General features: G+C 44.9%; 1 protein-coding gene across 2 annotated transcripts in view; it reads right to left on the reverse strand.

The window, feature by feature from the left end:
• LOC139272632 (potassium channel subfamily K member 2-like) overlaps positions 1 to 19,148 on the reverse strand; it is a 246,975-nt gene that overhangs the window by 11,759 nt on the left and 216,068 nt on the right. The window contains exons 4-5 of one of the 2 annotated variants that reach the window (XM_070888709.1): positions 7,076 to 7,281; positions 302 to 320 (exon numbers count right to left, since the gene is read on the reverse strand). In XM_070888709.1, the coding sequence (XP_070744810.1) occupies positions 302 to 320; positions 7,076 to 7,281 (225 nt within the window). The remainder of the gene's footprint in view (positions 1 to 301; positions 321 to 7,075; positions 7,282 to 19,148) is intronic. The other variant, XM_070888710.1, reaches the window with a different exon arrangement.

Consider the following 19,148-nt stretch of genomic DNA (forward strand, 5'->3'; position numbering starts at 1 on the left):
CAGAGACACATAGAAAGCTTACTGAAGTCGGTCCCGCACACCGTGGTCTTCCAGGACTACATCTTGGTCACAGGTCAGAACACATTCGAGCACCTGCAGAACCTGGAGGTGGTTCTTAGTCGACTCAACCGCGTGGGGCTCAGGTTAAAATGCTCGAAGTGCGTTTCCCTCGTGCCTCAAGTGGAGTTCCTGGGAAGGAGGATTGCGGCGGACGGCATCAGGCCCACCAACGTGAAGACGGAGGCAATCGAAAACGCACCGAGGCCACAGAACGTGACGGAACTACGGTCGTCTCTGGGACTCCTGAACTACTTTGATAACTTCTTACCGGGTCTCAGCACACTGTTAGAACCACTGCATGTCTTACTACGAAAAGGGGACGAATGGGTTTGGGGCAAAAGCCAAGAAAATGCCTTTGTAAAAGCGAGAAAATTGTTATGCTCAAACAAATTGCTTGTGTTGTATGATCCTTGTAAGCGTTTGGTACTAACATGTGATGCGTTGTCATATGCGTCGGGTGTGTATTGCAACAAGCTAATGATTTCGGGAAACTGCAACCGGTTGCTTATGCATCCAGGAGTCTGTCTAAGGCTGAGAGAGCCTACAGCATGATTGAGAAAGAAGCGTTAGCGTGTGTCTATGGGGTAAAGAAAATGCATCAATATCTGTTTGGGCTAAAATTCGAATTGGAAACTGACCATAAGCCACTTATATCCCTGTTCTCTGAGAGTAAAGGGATAAATACCAGTTCATCGGCCTGCATCCAGAGATGGGCGCTCACATTGTTCGCATACAACTACACCATCTGCCACAGGCCAGGCACAGAAATCTGCACCGATGCTCTCAGTAGGCTGCCATTGCCCACCACGGGGATGGAAATGGCGCAGCCCGCAGATCTAGCCATGGTTATGGAAGCATTTGAGAGTGAGCAATCACCCGTCACTGCCCGGCAGATCAAAACCTGGACAAGCCAGGACCCCTTATTATCTCTAGTCAAAAGCTGTGTGCTTCACGGGAGCTGGTCCAGTGTCCCAGTGAAAATGCAGGAAGAGATTAAGCCGTTTCAGTGGCACAAAGATGAAATATCTATACAGGCAGACTGTCTTCTGAAGGGCAATCGAGTAGTGGTCCCCAAGAAGGGCAGAGACACCTTCATCAATGACCTCCACCCAGGCATCGTAATGATGAAAGCGATAGCCAGATCCCACGTATGGTGGCCCGGTATCGATGCGGATTAGAGTCCTGCATTCACAGATGTAATACATGCTCGCAGTTAAGCAATGTACCCAGGGAGCTGCCGATAAGTTTATGGTCTTGGCCCTCCAAACTGTGGTCTAGGGTACAAGTCGACTATGCAGGCCCGTTCTTGGATAAAATGTTCCTTATTGTTGTGGACGTGTACTCCAAGTGGATTGAATGTGAGATAATGTCGGCTAGAACATCTGCTGCCACTACTGAAAGCCTGCAGGCCATGTTTGCCACACACGGCCTACCCAATGTCCTGGTGAGCGATAATGGGCCAGTCCTGAGTTCAAAGAATTCATGACCCGTAACGGGATCAAACATGTCACATCTGCCCCATTTAAACCAGTGTCCAATGGTCAGGCAGAGAGAGCAGTGCAAACCATCAAGCAAGGCTTGAAGAGGGTAACTGAAGGCTCACTGCAGACTCGCCTAAACCGAGTCCTGCTTAGCTACCGCACGAGACCCCACTCACTCACTGAGATCCCACTTGCTGAACTGCTCATGAAAAGAGCACTTAAGACAAGGCTCTCATTGGTTCACCCTGATCTACATGAACAGGTAGAGAGCAGGCGGCTTCAACAAAGTGCATACCATGATAGCGCAAATGTGTCACGCGAGATCGAAATCAATGATCCTGTGTTTGTATTAAATTATAGACAAGGTCCCAAGTGGCTTCCCGGCACTGTCGTGGCCAAAGAGGGGAGCAGGGTGTTTCGGGTCAAACTTTCAAATGGACTCATTCACGGGAAACACTTGGACCAAAACAAACTCAGATTCACGGATTATCCTTGGACCCTACCTTTTTTGATCCCCCAACATACACACCAGTGGCAACCGCCACCACGGTTGATCACGAAGCAGATCCCATCATCCACAGCAGCCCAGCAGGGCCCAACACACCAGACAGCCCAGCAAGGCCAGCTGCACAGCAGCCCAGCGAGGGCCCAACAAATGATTCAACAACACCAGCTTTCACACCGAGACGATCAACCAGGGCAAGAAGGGTCCCAGATCGACTCACATTGTAAATAGTTACACTATTGACTTTGCGGGGGCCGGGGGGAGGGGGTGGGTGTTGTTATATATGTATACTTGTATTTACTCTGTACAGCCAGCAGAAGGGTCATCCCCTGGAGTCTCAAGGGATCCTATAATCCCTTGGGAGCACAGGTATTTAAGGAGGCTTCACAGGTTGGAGAGGCACTTTGGAGACCTGCAATAAAGGACTACAGTCTCACTTGACTTTGAGCTCACAGTTGTCAGTTTGACTCTTTCTCCATACACAACAAATATCACACTGCTGAAGTTGGTGGCCTTACTCTGAGTTTCACTGTGGAACAATTGATTCTGAATTTGGGATCAAAAGAACCATTCAAATTTCATTCAGTAAAATGGAAAAAAAAAAGAACAATTTATATCGTACCTTTTTAATGTCGGAAATGTTCTAAAGCACTGTAGAAGGGGGAGAGAAAAATATTTAAAAGAAATAAATGAGCAACTGATGAGCCAAGGGGGAAGAGTTAAGGAAGGTGACCGAAAGCCTGATTAATAAGATGGGGTTTGAGACAAAAAATAATTGTGGAAAGAGAAGAGAAGATTTGAGGGTTGAGACAAGCTTCAGTGAGTTAGGCCAAAACAGCTCTTGGCTCTGCCACCACTCTGAAGAGAGCAGGAGGTGCATAAAGAACCACCAGATCACAAGACCAAAGAATACATGAAGGGTTATGAGACTGTAGGATGTTGCAGAGACAGTGTGGGGCAAGGTCATGGAGAGGTTTGAAGATAAGGATGGGAGCGATGGATGAGCTCGCCTTAATGTAGGATACAAAAAACATTTGTTGATCAGTTTATCTTTGCAGTAAATAATAATGAACCACTAATTACACCTATAGAAAATAATTCTGCTGTATTTGACACTGCGTCAATCACTCACACCAGAATCCAATTGAGTGCGAGCAACAGAGCAATGGAAAATCCCACAAATACAGCACTCAACTAGATGCCTACCTTCCAGATCAGCCTGTATCAACATCATAGAATCATAAATGTCACAGCAAAGAAACAGATTATTTGGCCTATCTAGTCTCTGCTGCTGTTTGTCTTCACCTTCCATGAAAAAAAATCAACCTCCCTTTGAATTCTTTTTGTGACTGTCTGAAGTTTGTCTCTCTCATGATCATGATTATCTCACTAGACTCTCACTATTTACTTGAAACCTCTATCAAGTCACCCCTCAACCTCCTTAGCTCTTGTGAAAAAAGGCTTAAGTTTCACTTCAGAACTATAGCCCCTCATTCCTGGAAACATCCTGGTGAATCTACACTGAGCCATTTACATTGTTTTATATCTTTCCTATAACAGGATGCCCAAAACTGTACACAATACCCCAACTGCAGCTAAACCAGGTTCTTGTACACTTTTAACATTACCTCCATGCTTTTACACCAGTTGCCTCTAATTTAAAAAAAACAATAATAGTTTAGTTTTTGGTGCCTTTATCTACTTGTGCAGGCATGTTTAATGACCCCTGAATCTTCACAACAAAGCCCCTCTGCTTCTCAACCCTATTTAAGATTTTACCATTTGAAGTTTATTTCATTTCTCTATTCTAACTTCCAAAATGTATTACTTAACATTTTTCTACATTGAACTGCATCTTCCCCTTATTTGCCTATCCTCCTAGCCTACCTATATCCTCTTGCAGTCATTCGCAATTACCAACACAATTTATGATTGCTCCAATTTGGTATCATCGACAAATTCCAATATTGTTCCCTCAATTCCTGTCCAGATCATTTATGTATATAGTGACTAAGAGTTGGCTCAACACAGGCCCCTCTCGAAACCATTCTCCTTATCTTTCCAGTCAGAGAAACTTGCATTCATCCCTACCCTTTGCTTCTTGCCCTTCTTTCATGTAGCCACATTTCCTTATTATTATCTTTAACTCTAAATTCTAGGGGACAAAATGCTGTGGCTTCCACTATTCCAACAGAAGTGCAGTGGAGTAGAACTCCCATCCATAATTGTGCCCTTAACATTTTTCTACATTGAACTGCATCTTCCCCTTATTTGCCTATCCTCCTAGCCTACCTATATCCTCTTGCAGTTATTCGTAATTACCAACACAATTTATGATTGCTCCAATTTGGTATCATCGACAAATTCCAATATTGTTCCCTCAATTCCTGTCCAGATCATTTATGTATATAGTGACTAAGAGTTGGCTCAAAACAGGCACCTCGCGAAACCATTCTCCTTATCTTTCCAGTCTGAGAAACTTGCATTCATCCCTACCCTTTGCTTTTTGGCAAAGGGCACTGGCCCAGTCCCAAATTGCAGGGATGTGGTCATTAGCATGTTGGTGTGTGCAACCTATGCCTGCAAGAATGCTCACCCGATCTGCCTTTGGAAGGAGATGTGGCCTACAGCCACTCCCCTGGCGGATCCTGGGGCCTTTCTCAACCTGAAGAAAATATAGTAAATATTTCTTCAGCTCCTAAGGGAACCACATGTCTCTTAAATAAAGTTAATCCATGCCGCCCAGAATTGATTACCTCAATCCTGGAAATTTCCATGGCCTTTCCGAGGGCCTCAGTAGAACTCATGCTAGATTTCATCTGGAAAGAGTTTCAATTAGGTCTTATAAGAGTGTAATAGGCAGAATTCTGAGAATGCTTAAGAACTGCCCCAGCCACACAGTTTTGATATAATGTGTGCAGGCAGGACCCATCTGCTCCACAGCCTCCAACTAGAAGTCATGATGCTTCTTGCACAGGGTCAAATCCTGGCCAAACTAGATTCTTATTTAAGTGAGTACTTAATATTTCTGCCGTTCCTTTACTCTTCATTACAAGCTTATCTCCTTCATCTCTTAGCAGCCCCAACCTTATTGTGATTATCCTTACCACTAATATTCCCTTTATGTTTTTTGTTTATTTAAAAAAAATCTCTTAGCCAATCTAATTTCCCTTTATTATAGATTTCCTATATTTACATTTGCAGTGACATAAAATTACTTGCATATGTACAATTAATGTCCTAGATTTCTTCATCGTGATATCTCATGTCTCAAATGACGTAAACAGGGATAGGTGCTTTTTCTTCTATGTATATTTAACTTTTAATATTCCAATTAGATGGAAGATAGCGCTCCAATGTCTGGTTGTTTATTGATCCAGTTTGTGTACGTTTCCCTGATAGCAATGAGTACAGTCTACTATTAATTTTTATGGAAAAAAACAGAGTTATCCAGTACTTCAAATCAAGAGTTAAAATTAAACTATTTTAATAAAAACAGAATTTGAATAAGCAGATGATTCAAATAAAACAACAAATTAATGGGAGTAGACTGTATTTATCAATATACAATGTGATCTAATGATTTTTTATTAAAAAAACGAATTTACATTTATGTAGTACTTTTCACATCCTTTAAACATCCCAAGGTACTTCATAGCCAATTAACTATTTTGATATTACTGATGTCTTGTAAGCAAACACAGCGGTCAATTTGCATACAGAAATGAAGTAAATGACCAGTTATCCTGTTTTGGTGGTGTTGGTTGAGGGTTAATGCTGGCCAATAAACTGAATCGGGCAGGGTGTGGAACCGATGGCCTATCTGATGCCTTCCATTTGGGCCCTTGCCAAAGTTGAATTTTATCCCCCAAAAATGTTTATAGCAAAGAAACAACGAACCTTCAGAAAACTTCACTTAGTCTCTCTTATAATCCCATACTTAAGTTGCTTTTATTCACAAAAATCAATGGTCTAGTCCAATCATTCAAAAGAAAAAGGATATTAAACCACCTTCAATTTGCTTAATATTTATGTAGATAATCAGTACTGACCTTCTTAAAAATAATTTGCTTGGCTACATATAAAAGCAAGATCCAGAATTATGATTTTAATTTTCATCAGGATTGCCCTTCTGATGACATAGTCTTAAACTGCCCAAGGATGTTGAAAATAATGGCAGCTTAATGTCAGATTCATGTCCAGTTTGCAACACTGAGGCAGTACTCGATTTCCATGCAACAGAGAATGGAAATGATGGCCCATCTTGGGAAACAGATGGGGAGAAAACAAGAAAATGGATTGTGTAAAAGCAGCCTCCAGGAGGGTCTTAAATCCAGTGAAGGTGGCCGAATGGTCTCATTGTGTGCTAGAATTTACATGTTTTTATGTTTCTAAGTCGGTAATGGAGATCTACTCAATTTGTCAGGTTTAAAATATTCCTTGCGAGCTCACAGCCTAAAGTTTTTTTTAAATGTTGCTACCCTACCAACAAAACGTCAGCTTGGAACCAGTACTGACTTTTTCAGCCCAATTTTTGGAGCATGCATTGGGTTTAGACTACGATAGATTATGCTTCCACTCCCCATTTCCCCCTTCTCCACCCCCATCAATGGGCAAGTATATCAATTATAGTTTTACTGTTGTAACCCCAGTCACAGATAACAGCAGCTCTTCCAGCACCCATCCAGATAGAGGGAAAAAAAAATATGTTCCAAGGAGATGGATATCATTCGTGGAGATCTACAGATATCGAGAAACTGATTAAATGAATGTAAAGTATTTAATAATTAGAAATGCATGGTAATGCTAAAATTGAGCAAGCAATTGAACAATGAAACAGCTGTAATTTTTCAAACTATTTTTTGGTGGTTGAGGTATCCTGAAATTATGGCATATATATGTGTTTAGAATATCACATCATGTTTATGGGGAGTTGGTATTTCAAGCCTCGCACTTTAGACATCTTGTGGAGAGTGCAACATACCAGCATCAAATTACGCAAAATAAAGTAAGTTTATTTTATAATCACAATATGTGCAAAATCTTACCTGCCACAAAATCACCAAATCCAATTGTTGTCAAGGTGATCACTACAAAGTAGATAGACTCCAAAGCTGTCCAACCTTCTATATGTTTAAATATGATAGCAGGGATAGCCACAAACAACAGACATCCAAACAGTACGAATATAAATGTGGAGATTACACGAATTTTGGTTTGACTGATCTTCCATTTCTGCAAAAGGGAAAAAAATTCTAAAACAAGTAATTGCTTCCTGCCCTACGGGCTCTTTTTCAACATTTTTATCTTGGGACAGTGTAACAACAGACAAAATTCCTAAAACCACAGTGGCATCATAAATCCATTAGTTCTGATGCCGATGTTGCCTTAAGAACGAACTGACAAGAGAGAGACAGCACAGGAATCATGGTGGAATATCCCCCCATGGTATCAACTAGACAATGACAAATGTATTTACAAAGGAGTTACAAAGGTGGAAAGCTTACCAATATAGCTCCACTATACAGCTCAATAGAAGACACCATAAGGATCTAGTCGCTGACCACTTGTCTTCAGTTTGGAACTAACATATTCCAGAACAAAATCCACAACTTTCACAGAGATTTTAACTCTTCGGCATTACTGTGTAAAGTACGATAGATTAAAAAACAAACTCCTTCAGTACTGCACTGAAGTATCAGCTTAGAAACTATACAATCACACAAGGCCAGTCCCTTGAACCTGGACAACACATGAAGAATGGCCTCCCAAATTAGATCCATTTTACCAAGGGGGAATCATAGCTGAGCCCAATTGTGAGGGTTAAATTGGGCATATGTTTAGGTGCTACGCGGCCACCTAACATTTCTAAATGGTTTCCAAGATGCACGTGCACATTTCCAATGGGAAGTGCGCAAGATGCCATCTTGGTAAAGGGGTCTGCGCGCGTGCACCTAGCGATCACCGGCAGCATGCAGAGCAACGAGAACATGACATGAATCAGTGTGCAATAGTGATATCAAGCCACCACTATATTTTGTAACTCTACACTCTAGCCACTGCCCTCTCTTAACCTCACACAGCTTAACACTATGTTAAGTGGCATGAAGGACCCCCCACCATTGCTATTTAAAGGGATCATCATGAAATACTTACAGGTTAATTGCTGGATTATTTCTTCTGGCTGTTGGTGCAATTGAAAGTGTTTTTGGAGGTTTCCAATACTTGGCTAAAGTTTCAGTACTCTGTATGGAGTGGTCTGGCTGTTCTTGCAGTACATTTTGTGCCATTTAAAATATTGTACTGAAAAAAGTTTATTTCCAAGTGCTCCTACAAGGGACTTCCCCAGTGGCTGCAGCATGGGAGGTTGAAAGCTGCTGACCTTCAATTAAAGTGATTGTAGATAGTTTTAGAGAGCAACCTCAAGCAGCTCTGTGCCTGGAGGGCCCAAATTCAGTCTGCACCATCTCGGCCTGGGCTGCAGCAGTCTGGCCTGGCTGGCTGAATGGCAACAGCAAGGACACTGGTGGAGTGGCTGTAGTGGGAGCAAGAATGCTTTCATTCTGAGAGAAGACAACAGGTTCCTGTTCCATGGAGCCACTGCCACTCCCCTGGGCTGGTGCCTCAGCAATCCTGGTGATCTGTTGGAGAATAAATTGCTGAACTGCTGTGATGCGCTCAAAGCTCCTTTCAACTGTGGTATCCAGAGCCATGGTGGCAGCAGTCTGAGCTTTTATGGAAACTGTTTGTGCTGAAATGGAATCTATTTGTGCTGCAATGGAAGCTGTGACATCGGTCAATAGATGCTGCATCATGGTGGGTTCCACAGGTGTGCTGGTGGAGGTGACCACCCGCTCCATGCTAGAAAGTGTCATGTATGTAACCACAATGTAACACCACTGTATTACTGAAAACACTCAACCTAGATGCACACCTTGACCATAAGGGGTGAACTTATGGGAGACACTCCTTACCTGATCACTCAGGTATAAAAAGGGAGGTCCCACGCAGGGTCACTGTCTTTGGAGTCCTGTGAATAAAGAGTTCAGGTCACAGAGTGACCTTGTCCCCAGAAGGTGCTTCATGTGGTTTCATGCTGTAGAGTAAGGATTTCACATTGGCGACGAGGATGGGATTTCACGACCCACAAGAATGGCCACCGGTAGCACAGAGGAACGGTACTGTGTTGGGGAAGACTGGGACGATTTTGTCGAGAGGCTTCAGCAAAGCTTTGTTATGAAAGATTGGCTGTGGGATGCAGTGGCTGACAAGCGAAGGGCTCATCTCTTGACCAGCTGCGGACCAAAGACTTACGCGCTCATGAAGGACTTACTAGCACCTGAAAAGCGGGCAGACAAAACCTTTGAAGAACTTGGCAAATTGATTGGGGAGCACCTCAAATCGGCGAGTAGCATACATATGGCCTGACACAGATTCTACACCCACCGACGTTATGAAGGACAGAGCATACCGGACTTCGTAGCGGACCTCCGGCGTTTAACCAGCCTCTGTAAGTTCACAGACCCCTGCAGGGGGGAGATGCTAAGGGACTTCTTTATCGAGGGCATCGGTCATGCGGGAATTTTCTGCAAATTAATTGAGATCAAGGATTTGATCTTGGAAGCGGCGGCATTGATGGCTCAAACTTTCATGGCAGCGGAGGAAGAGACGAAAATAATATACGCGTGCAATTCTGCCTCTAACGCGGTGATGGATCAGGGAGTCAACATCATTAATGCGACTCAGAGCCCCGCAGGCAGGCAAGGGCAGTCTGAAGCAATAGATCCCAGAGCAGCACTTCAACAGAGACAATGGCAGGCTGAACGGACATTCACGCCATCACAGTGGACAATGCGGCCCAGGATGGGGCCATTGACACCCACTAATAGGGTACTTAAGAGCAGTCAAAGGGACAGTCAGCGCAGAATGCCTGGCCACAGCCCTGTTGTTCCTAACAATGGAAACTTTAACTCATGCTGGAGGTGTGGGGGAAAACACTCAGCTAGATCTTGCAGATTTCAACAGTATGTCTGCAGGAAGTGCAATCTCAGTGGCCACTTAGCTCGAATGTGCAGGAAGCCTGTAACCAGACTAATATATGAGGCAATGGCCCAGAAGAGGGTTCTTTGAGGCAAGATGACCTTTGGGGCAAATCGATGGACACCGAGGTGCAGCGGGTCCATGTGGCGAATATTCAGAGCTCATACACCAAAACGCCACCAATGATGATGAGGGTTTTATTAAACGGTATCCCTGTACGCATGGAGCTGGACACTGGGGCCAGCCAGTCACTCATGGACGTTCAGCAATTTGAGAAGCTATGGCCACTTAAAGCCAGTAGACCCAAATTAGCACGTGTTGACACACAATTACGGATTACACAAAAGAAATCATTCCGATGCTAGGCAGTGCAATGTTGGCTGTCACACAAAATGGGTTAATGAATCGGTTACCGCTTTAGATTGTCCCGGGCAATGGTCCTGCACTGTTGGGGAGGAGCTGGTTAGCCGAGATGAACTGGAAATGGGGGGATGTTCACGCAATGTCATCTGTGAAGCGAAGTTCGTGCTCACAAGTCCTACAACAATTCGATTCACTATTCCAACCTGGCGTCGGGACTTTCAAAGGCACTAAAGTAGTGATACACATCACCCCGGCCGTCAGGCCAGTGCACCACAAAGCCAGAGCGGTGCCATATGTGATGCAGGAAAAGATCGAGAGCGAACTAGACCGGCTGTTGAGAGAGGGCATGATCTCGCCTGTTGAATTCAGCGACTGGGCGAGCCCCATCAGTCCTGTCCTTAAGCGGATGGCTCTGTCAGGATCTGTGGCGACGACAAGGCCACCATCAATCGGGTGTCCCTACAAGATCAATACCCGCTCCCGAGAGCGGAGGATCTTTTCGCCATGCTGGCAGGCGGCAAGCTGTTCACCGAGTTGGAACTCACTTCAGCCTATATGACCCAAGAACTGGCCGACGAATCTAAACTACTGACCACCTGAAAAGGACCCATTTATCCCGACTCTCTGCTTTCTGTTAGCCAGCCAATTCTCTATCCATGCTAATACATTTCCTCTGACTCCGTGTACCTTTATCTTCTGCAGTAACCTTTTGTGTGGCACCTTATCGAATGCCTTTTGAAAATCTAAATACACCACATCCATCGGTACACCTCTATCCACCATGCTCGTTATATCCTCAAAGAATTCCAGTAAATTAGTTAAACATGATTTCCCCTTCATGAATCCATGCTGCGTCTGCTTGATTGCACTATTCCTATCTCGATATCCTGCTATTTCTTCCTTAATGATTTCTCCCACGCACAAAGGACTGTTCGTTTATAACAGGTGCCCGTTTGGCATTCGATCAGCGGCCGCGATTTGAGAAGCTATTTGAGAAAATGCTTGAAACTATCATTAAGGAAGAAATCATTAAGAAGCGCTTGCATGTGTCTATGGTGTAAAAAAAATGCATCAGTACCTATTTGTTAGGAAGTTTGAATTAGAGACTGACTACAAGCCATTAACATCTCTGTTGTCAGACAGCAAGGCTGTCAATGCCAACGCATTAGCTCACATACAGCGATGGGCTCTCTCGCTGGCTGCTTCTGACGACTCCATCCGGCACCAGCCCAGCACTGAAAATTGCGCTGACGCGCTCAGCAGGCTTCCACTGGCCACCACTGAGGGGGCAGCGGAGCAAAGCGCCGAGATGGTCATGGCTGTCGATGCCTTTGACATCGCAGGCTTCCTCATCACAGCCCGCCAGATCAAAATCTGGACAAACAGAGATCCCCTCCTATCCCTGATTAAGAAATGTGTCCTGACTAGGGATTGGGCGCCCGCACACGGAGCATGCCCTGAGGAGGTCAGACCGTTCCACAGGCGGATGGATGAGCTCTCCATCCAAGCCGATTGCCTACTATGGGGCAGCCGGGTAGTTATGCCCCAGAAGGGCAGGGAAGCCTTCATCAGGGATCTCCACAGCGAGCACCCAGGCATTGTGCTGATGAAGGCCATTGCCCGGTCACACGTTTGGTGGCCTGGAATTGATTCAGACCTGGAACACTGTGTTCGCAGGTGCACGACGTGTGCCCAGCTGGGTAATGCCGCCAGGGAGGCCCCGCTCAGCCCGTGGCCCTGGCCCATCAGGCCATGGTCACACATTCATGTTGACTACGCGGGCCCGTTCATGGATAAGATGTTCCATTTTGTGGTCGATGCGTACTCGAAATGGATCGAGTGCATCATTCTGAATTCATACACGTCATCCACCACCGTGCAAAGCCTACGTGAGATCTTTGCAACCCATGGCTTGCCGGACATCCTGGTTAGTGATAATGGCCCATGTTTCACAAGCTATGAATTCCGTGAGTTTATGTCGGGCAATGGCATCAACTACATCAGGACTGTACTGTTCAAGCCAGCCTACAATGGCCAGGCAGAACGTGTGGTCCAAATCATCAAGCAAGGTATGCTCAGGATTCAAGGGCCCTCCCTACAATGCCGCCTATCGCGCCTCCTGCTGGCCTATAGATCCCGACCGCACTCACTCACGGGGGTCCCACCCGCAGAGTTACTAATGAAACGGACACTCAAAACTCGGTTGTCCCTCATTCACCCAGTCCTGACCGACATAGTTGAGGGCAAGCGCAAGTCACAAAACGAGTACCATGACCCGTAATGTGAGGGGGAGATATATAGAAATAAAGGATCCTGTATTTGTCCTCAATCATGCCATGGGGTCCAAATGGCTTGAGGGCACTGCAATTGACAAAAAGGGGAATAGGGTCATCGTGGTAAAACTCAACAATGGTCAGATATGCCGTAAGCATCTGGACCAAGTTAATAAAAGATTCAGCATCGACACGGAGGTACCTGAAGAAGACCATGAAATGGAGCTCACCACACCACCAGTGAATGAGCAACAAGAGCAATCAGAAGAATGCACATTCCCTGCGGTCAGCCCGGACAGGCCGGAATCACCACAGGTGACAGACACTCACATCAGTGTCCAACAACCAGAGCCCCAACTGCGGCGCTCCACGAGGGAGCGTAGACCACTTGAAAGACTAAACCTATGATTCCAATAAGACTTTGTGGGGGGAGGTGATGTCATGTATGTAACCACAATGTAACACCACTGTATTACTGTATACACTCAACCTAGATGCACACCTTGACCACAAGGGGTGAACTTGTGGGAGACACTCCTTACCTGATCACTCAGGTATAAAAAGGGAGGTCCTACGCAGGGTCACTGTCTTTGGAGTCCGGTGAATAAAGAGTTCAGGTCACAGAGTAACCATGTCCCCAGAAGGTCCCTCGTGTGGTTTCATGCTGTAGAGTAAGGACTTTACAGAAAGGATGGCTCCAAGTTCTGCACAAAGCCCTGTGCTAAGTTGGAAGTGGACTCCTCCATGCTCCCTGAAATTGCAGCAGGCTTTATGACAGGCTTTCCGGTGCACCAAGCCTTTGGTTGTGTGCACCAAGAATTTTGTAGCCTGGCCCATCAACGTCCTCAGCTGACTCCTCTGCAGCAGATCTAGCATGTGACCTCGCCCTCCGGTAAGTTGGCACCGACGGTATGCTTTCCCCCCTACCCTCTCTCTCCCCCTCTCACTCTCCCCCTCCCCCAAGCAATAGGTTTGAAACTCTATAGGGGACTAAACGTTTATGGGGGACAGACAGAGGAAGGCAGACTGTATCATCATTTAAAAGCAGCCTGCATTTATAGCTAAATGTCAGTAACCAGAAAATAAAGATGGCAGCATCACCTGAGAGGAAAAGACGTGCTGCTAGTGTTATTGAGAGTGAGTTGGAGCATCTTTTAAGTAAGATAAAGCAGTGGAGGGTTGTCCCATTTGCGGTTAGAGGTAAAACACCAGTAAAGTGTACTGAAAGAGCTTTTTGGAACAATGTGGCATTGGCAATTGTAATGTCTGTAACAGTGAGCATGCTCACAGACTTGTGGAGCTGTTGCACTGTGAGTTGCTTAGCCAGTGACATTCAGGAAGGATAGAGAGAAAGGAAAAGGAGGTGGGGTAGCGTTGCTGGTTAAAGAGGAAATTAACACAATAAGAAGGAAGGGCATTAGCTTGGATGATGTGGAATCGGTATGGGTAGAGCTGCGGAATACCAAAGGGCAGAAAACGCTAGTGGGAGTTGTGTACAGACCACCAAACAGTAGTAGTGAGGTTGGGGACAGCATCAAACAAGAAATTAGGGATGCATGCAATAAAGGTACAGCAGTTATCATGGGCGACTTTAATCTACATATAGATTGGGCTAACCAAACTGGTAGCAATAAGGTGGAGGAGGATTTCCTGGAGTGTATTGGGGATGGTTTTCTAGACCAATATGTCGAGGAACCAACTAGAGGGCTGGCCATCCTAGACTGGGTGATGTGTAATGAGAAAGGACTAATTAGCAATCTTGTTGTGCGAGGCCCCTTGGGGAAGAGTGATTATAATATGGTAGAATTCTTTATTAAGATGGAGAGTGACACAGTTAATTCAGAGACTAGGGTACTGAACTTAGGGAAAGGTAACTTCGATGGTATGAGACGTGAATTGGCTAGAATAGACTGGCGAATGATACTTAAAGGGTTGACGGTGGATAGGTAATGGCAAACATTTAAAGATCACATGGACGAACTTTAACAATTGTACATCCCGGTCTGGAGTAAAAATAAAACGGGGAAGTGGCTCAACCGTGGCTAACAAGGGAAATTAAGGATTGTGTTCAATCCAAAGAAGAGGCATATAAATTGGCCAGAAAAAGCAGCAAACCTGAGGACGGGGATTAGAATTCAGCAGAGGAGGAAAAAAGGTTTAATTAAGAGGGGGAAAATAGAGTATGAGAGGAAACTTGCCGGGAACATAAAAACTGACTGCATAAATATGTGAAAAGAAAAAGATTAGTGAAGACAAACGTAGGTCCCTTGCAGTCAGAATCAGGTGAATTTATAATGGGGAACAAAGAAATGGCAGACCAATTGAACAAATACTTTGGTTCTGTCTTCACCAAGAAAGACACAAATAACCTTCTGGAAATACTAGGGGACTGAAGGTCTAGTGAGAAGGAGGAACTGAAGGAAATCCTTATTAGTCAGGAAATTGTGTTAGGGAAATTGATGGGATTGAAGGCCGATAAATCCCCAAGGCCTGATAGTCTGCATCCCAGAGCACTTAAGTAAGTGGCCCTAGAAATAGTGGATGCATTGGTGATCATTTTCCAACAGTCTAGCGACTGGATCAGTTCCTATGGACTGGAGGGTAGCTAATGTAACACCACTTTTTAAGAAAGGAGGGAGAGAGAAAACGGGGAATTATAGACCGGTTAGACTGACGTCAGTAGTGGGGAAAATGTTGGAATCAATTATTAAAGATGAAATAGCAGCGCATTTGGAAAGCAGTGACAGGATCGATCCAAGTCAGCATGGATTTATGAAAGGGAAATCATGCTTGACAAATCTTCTAGAATTTTTTGAGGATGTAACGAATAGAGTGGACAGAGGAGAACCAGTGGATGTGTGTATTTGGACTTTCAAAAGGCTTTTGACAAGGTCCCACACAAGAGATTGGTGTGCAAAATTAAAGCGCATAGTACTGGGGGTAATGTATTGACGTGGATAGAGAACTGGTTGACAGACAGGAAGCAGAGAGTCAGGATAAACGCGTCCTTTACAGAATCGCAGGCAATGACTAGTGGGGTGCCACAGGGCTCAGTGCTGGGACACCAGTTATTTACAATATACATCAATGATTTGGATGAAGGAATTGAGTGTAATATCTCCAAGTTTGCAGATGACACTAAGTTGGGTGGCGGTGTGAGCTGTGAGGAGGATGCTAAGCGGCTGCAGGGTGACTTGGACAGGTTAGGTGAGTGGGCAAATGCATGGCAGATGCAGTATAATTTGGATAAATGTGAGGTTATCCACTTTGGTGTCAAAAACATGATAACAGAATATTATCTGAATGGCAGCAGATTAGGAAAAGGGGAGGTGCAATGAGACCTGGGTGTCATGGTACATCAGTCATTGAAAGTTGGCATGCAGGTACAGGGAGGTCTTACTGCAGTTGTACAGGGCCTTGATGAGGCCTCACCTGGAATATTGTGTTGAGTTTTGGTCTCCTAACCTGAGGAAGGATGTTCTTGCTATTGGGGGAATGCAGCGAAGGTTCACCAGACTGATTCCCGGGATGGCAGGACTGACATATGAGGAGAGACTGGATCGACTGGACCTGTATTCACTGGTGTTTAGAAGAATAAGAGGGGATCTCATAGAAACATATAAAATTCTGACCGGACTAGACAGGTTAGATGCAGGAAGAATGTTCCTGATGTTGGGGAAGTCCAGAACCAGGGGACACAGTCTATGGATAAGGGGTAAGCCATTTCGGACCAAGATGAGGAGAAACTTCTTCACTCAGAGAGTTGTTAACCTGTGGAATTCTCCACCGCAGAAAGTTGTTGATGCCAGTTCGTTGGATATATTCAAGAGGGAGTTAGATATGGCCCTTACGGCTAAAGGGATCAAGGAGTATGGAGAGAAAGCAGAAAAGGGATAGTGAGGTGATGATCAGCCATGGTCTTATTGAATGGTGGTGCAGGCTCAAAAGGCCGAATGGCCTACCCCTGCACCTATTTTCTGTGTTTCTATGTTTCTATGTTCACAAGATTCAATAAAAGCACAGTTAATTGAGTTCAGGTTCTCCACGATGAGGTGTGCAGTTGTGAACCTGGTGGATGAACGGGTAGTGTTCAGTTTGATTGGTAAACCTTTGCTAATAAACTAGGTAGTTCTTGGTAGAAAATGTGTAGCTATGAATTTTTAAGCAAATGCAAGTAAATACACTTCAGCAATAAGTAGAACACCTATAATCTCCAGGATACCCCTACAATGTTACAAAAAGTCCAATAACATACAAGGGTAGAAAATGTATGTGTCAGGACTAATCGGGACCACAGGGACAAGGTACACTGCATGGCCTGAGTATTCCTGCACTACCCTGTCAGGTGTCACAGTGAGCAAGGAATTCACAGCTGTAGTTACTCTATCACCTGGATCTCTCAAAGGATACTCACTCACGTGTACCTCTGTAACTGTACCTCGCTATAACTATCGCCTCCTATAACCCTCAGAGAACTCTTCAGATGGCTTCTAACATGCATTCCCCTTTTGCTTTTTGCAAAAATACCAAGGTAAACAGAGGGTATAGCAACAAGAAATTTTGAAAACTTTATCCTTTATAGTTTCCTTTAAGAACATATTGCAGTTCAATATAGGCATTGCCCAGGGCATAGTGTAACATGAAAAGACCAAATTGAGGACGGATGACATCATTTGCATGGGTTAGAGGGCCTGAACTTTTGAAGCCGGTCTCTACTTTGAGTGAAAGTTTCAATGGAAAGCAAATGGGCCGGATCCGGGTTCCATCCCATATTGTGGTACCTGGACAAACACCATTGTCCTTCCACTCTTCCACCCAATGAAATGTTCAGAGTCAGAAGGTGGGTTCGAAGGTGGGTCCGTTGTCAAAATATAAAAGATTGACAGCGGGTTGGCAGCCACTGTCAACCTGCCTCCATGTCACTCTCCCAAGTGTCAGGTCTGTCTACGCTTTACAGACCTGACACCAAGTGACAGGTGAGGCAATTGACATTATTAGCAGCTTGTTATAAGATACTTAAACAGCATTTTACCATCTATTACCATTTTTCCAGCTTTCTGATGAGTTTCACTCTGCTCAGGGATCACATCGGGTATGTAGGTCAGGTTTTCAATTACTTTCCATTGCTCTGAATAGATGACAGCTGAAAAAGTGGTATAAAAGTTATATTTCACAGCTATTTACTTTCCACTTTTAGAAGCTGGAGGCTTCAGGATTTGCAATTGCACTTTTCAACTTTTGAAAGATTGAAAGTGTTTGGAGAAAACTCTCTATCCACTGTCACATCTTTGGAATAACCTATCTCACCATTGACAGATCGCTTCTGTCATCTCAACTTCAGCTGCCATCTATTCCATCAGCAATGGTGCCCTTGAAAAAAATCTCATCTTGGTCCTCAGAATCCCACCACGATCAGCCCCAACACCAACATCACCAGGCACACCAGCAGCACCAATAACAACCTGCTCCACAATCACCTGATGCTGAACAGGACACAGGGCATCACCGCATGACCACATTGCTGCCTGGGAGGCCACTTCCAAACGTGCACACAAATCTGTCCAAGAAGGCAAAGTGTTGAAAAAAAAGATTTCGATGTTTGGCAACACATGCACAGAAACTTTACACGAACATTGGCAAAAAATATCCAAGTGCCTAACCTCGTGTGTTGTTAATTGGTGTGATTGGACAAGGATGAGGGTGAATGTAAGGAGTGTTTAGTAAGATGGGGATGTGATGATGTCGATAGAGAGGGATGGGTGGAGGTGTAAGGTCAGGTGGTGTGAGTAATGATGTGCAGGAGTAGGGTTGCGAAGGCAGAATGATGGGATTGTGATGAGTGGCACAGCATGATGAGGTGACTTTGCAGTAATGTTTCATGATCTACTGTAATCATTGAAAGATTTGCGCCACTGCAGCCAGTTCCTCCTGACGACATCTCTGCTTGTGCCCTCCTATACATTGTGCAACCAGACTGTGTTGATGTCCTGGGGAGGTCTCTTCCGCCCATTGGAAAGGAAGAGAATCGCCCTGCGTGCTGTGATGCCCTCCATAAGCATATGGAGGGAGTCATGGGAGAGCCGGGGTGCAGCTGTGTACCTTTATGCAGTACTTGTCAGTGTTTGCAGCAGCTCAATGCTGCAGAACACTGACAGCACAACTGTCAAAATGAATGTGGACGTGGTCCCTTTAAGGAAACCGGCTGATGATGCGTCATCAAATGATGTGATCAGACCCACTTCCTTTTAATTGGCTGGGAACCTCACCCCAGCAATGGAAAATTCTTCTCACAGAATAGGATGGAGCCAGGAGCGGGGTTGCAATCCGCCATCTACCTCGGTCGCACTGAGCCTGCCTTGGGTGGCAAAATCGCAGCCTATGTATCCTCTGCTACCTGATTACTATGGATTGTGCAGTCAGTTCCCA

The sequence above is a fragment of the Pristiophorus japonicus genome, chromosome 9, assembly GCF_044704955.1.
Source record: "Pristiophorus japonicus isolate sPriJap1 chromosome 9, sPriJap1.hap1, whole genome shotgun sequence".
Taxonomy (NCBI): Eukaryota; Metazoa; Chordata; class Chondrichthyes; family Pristiophoridae; genus Pristiophorus; species Pristiophorus japonicus.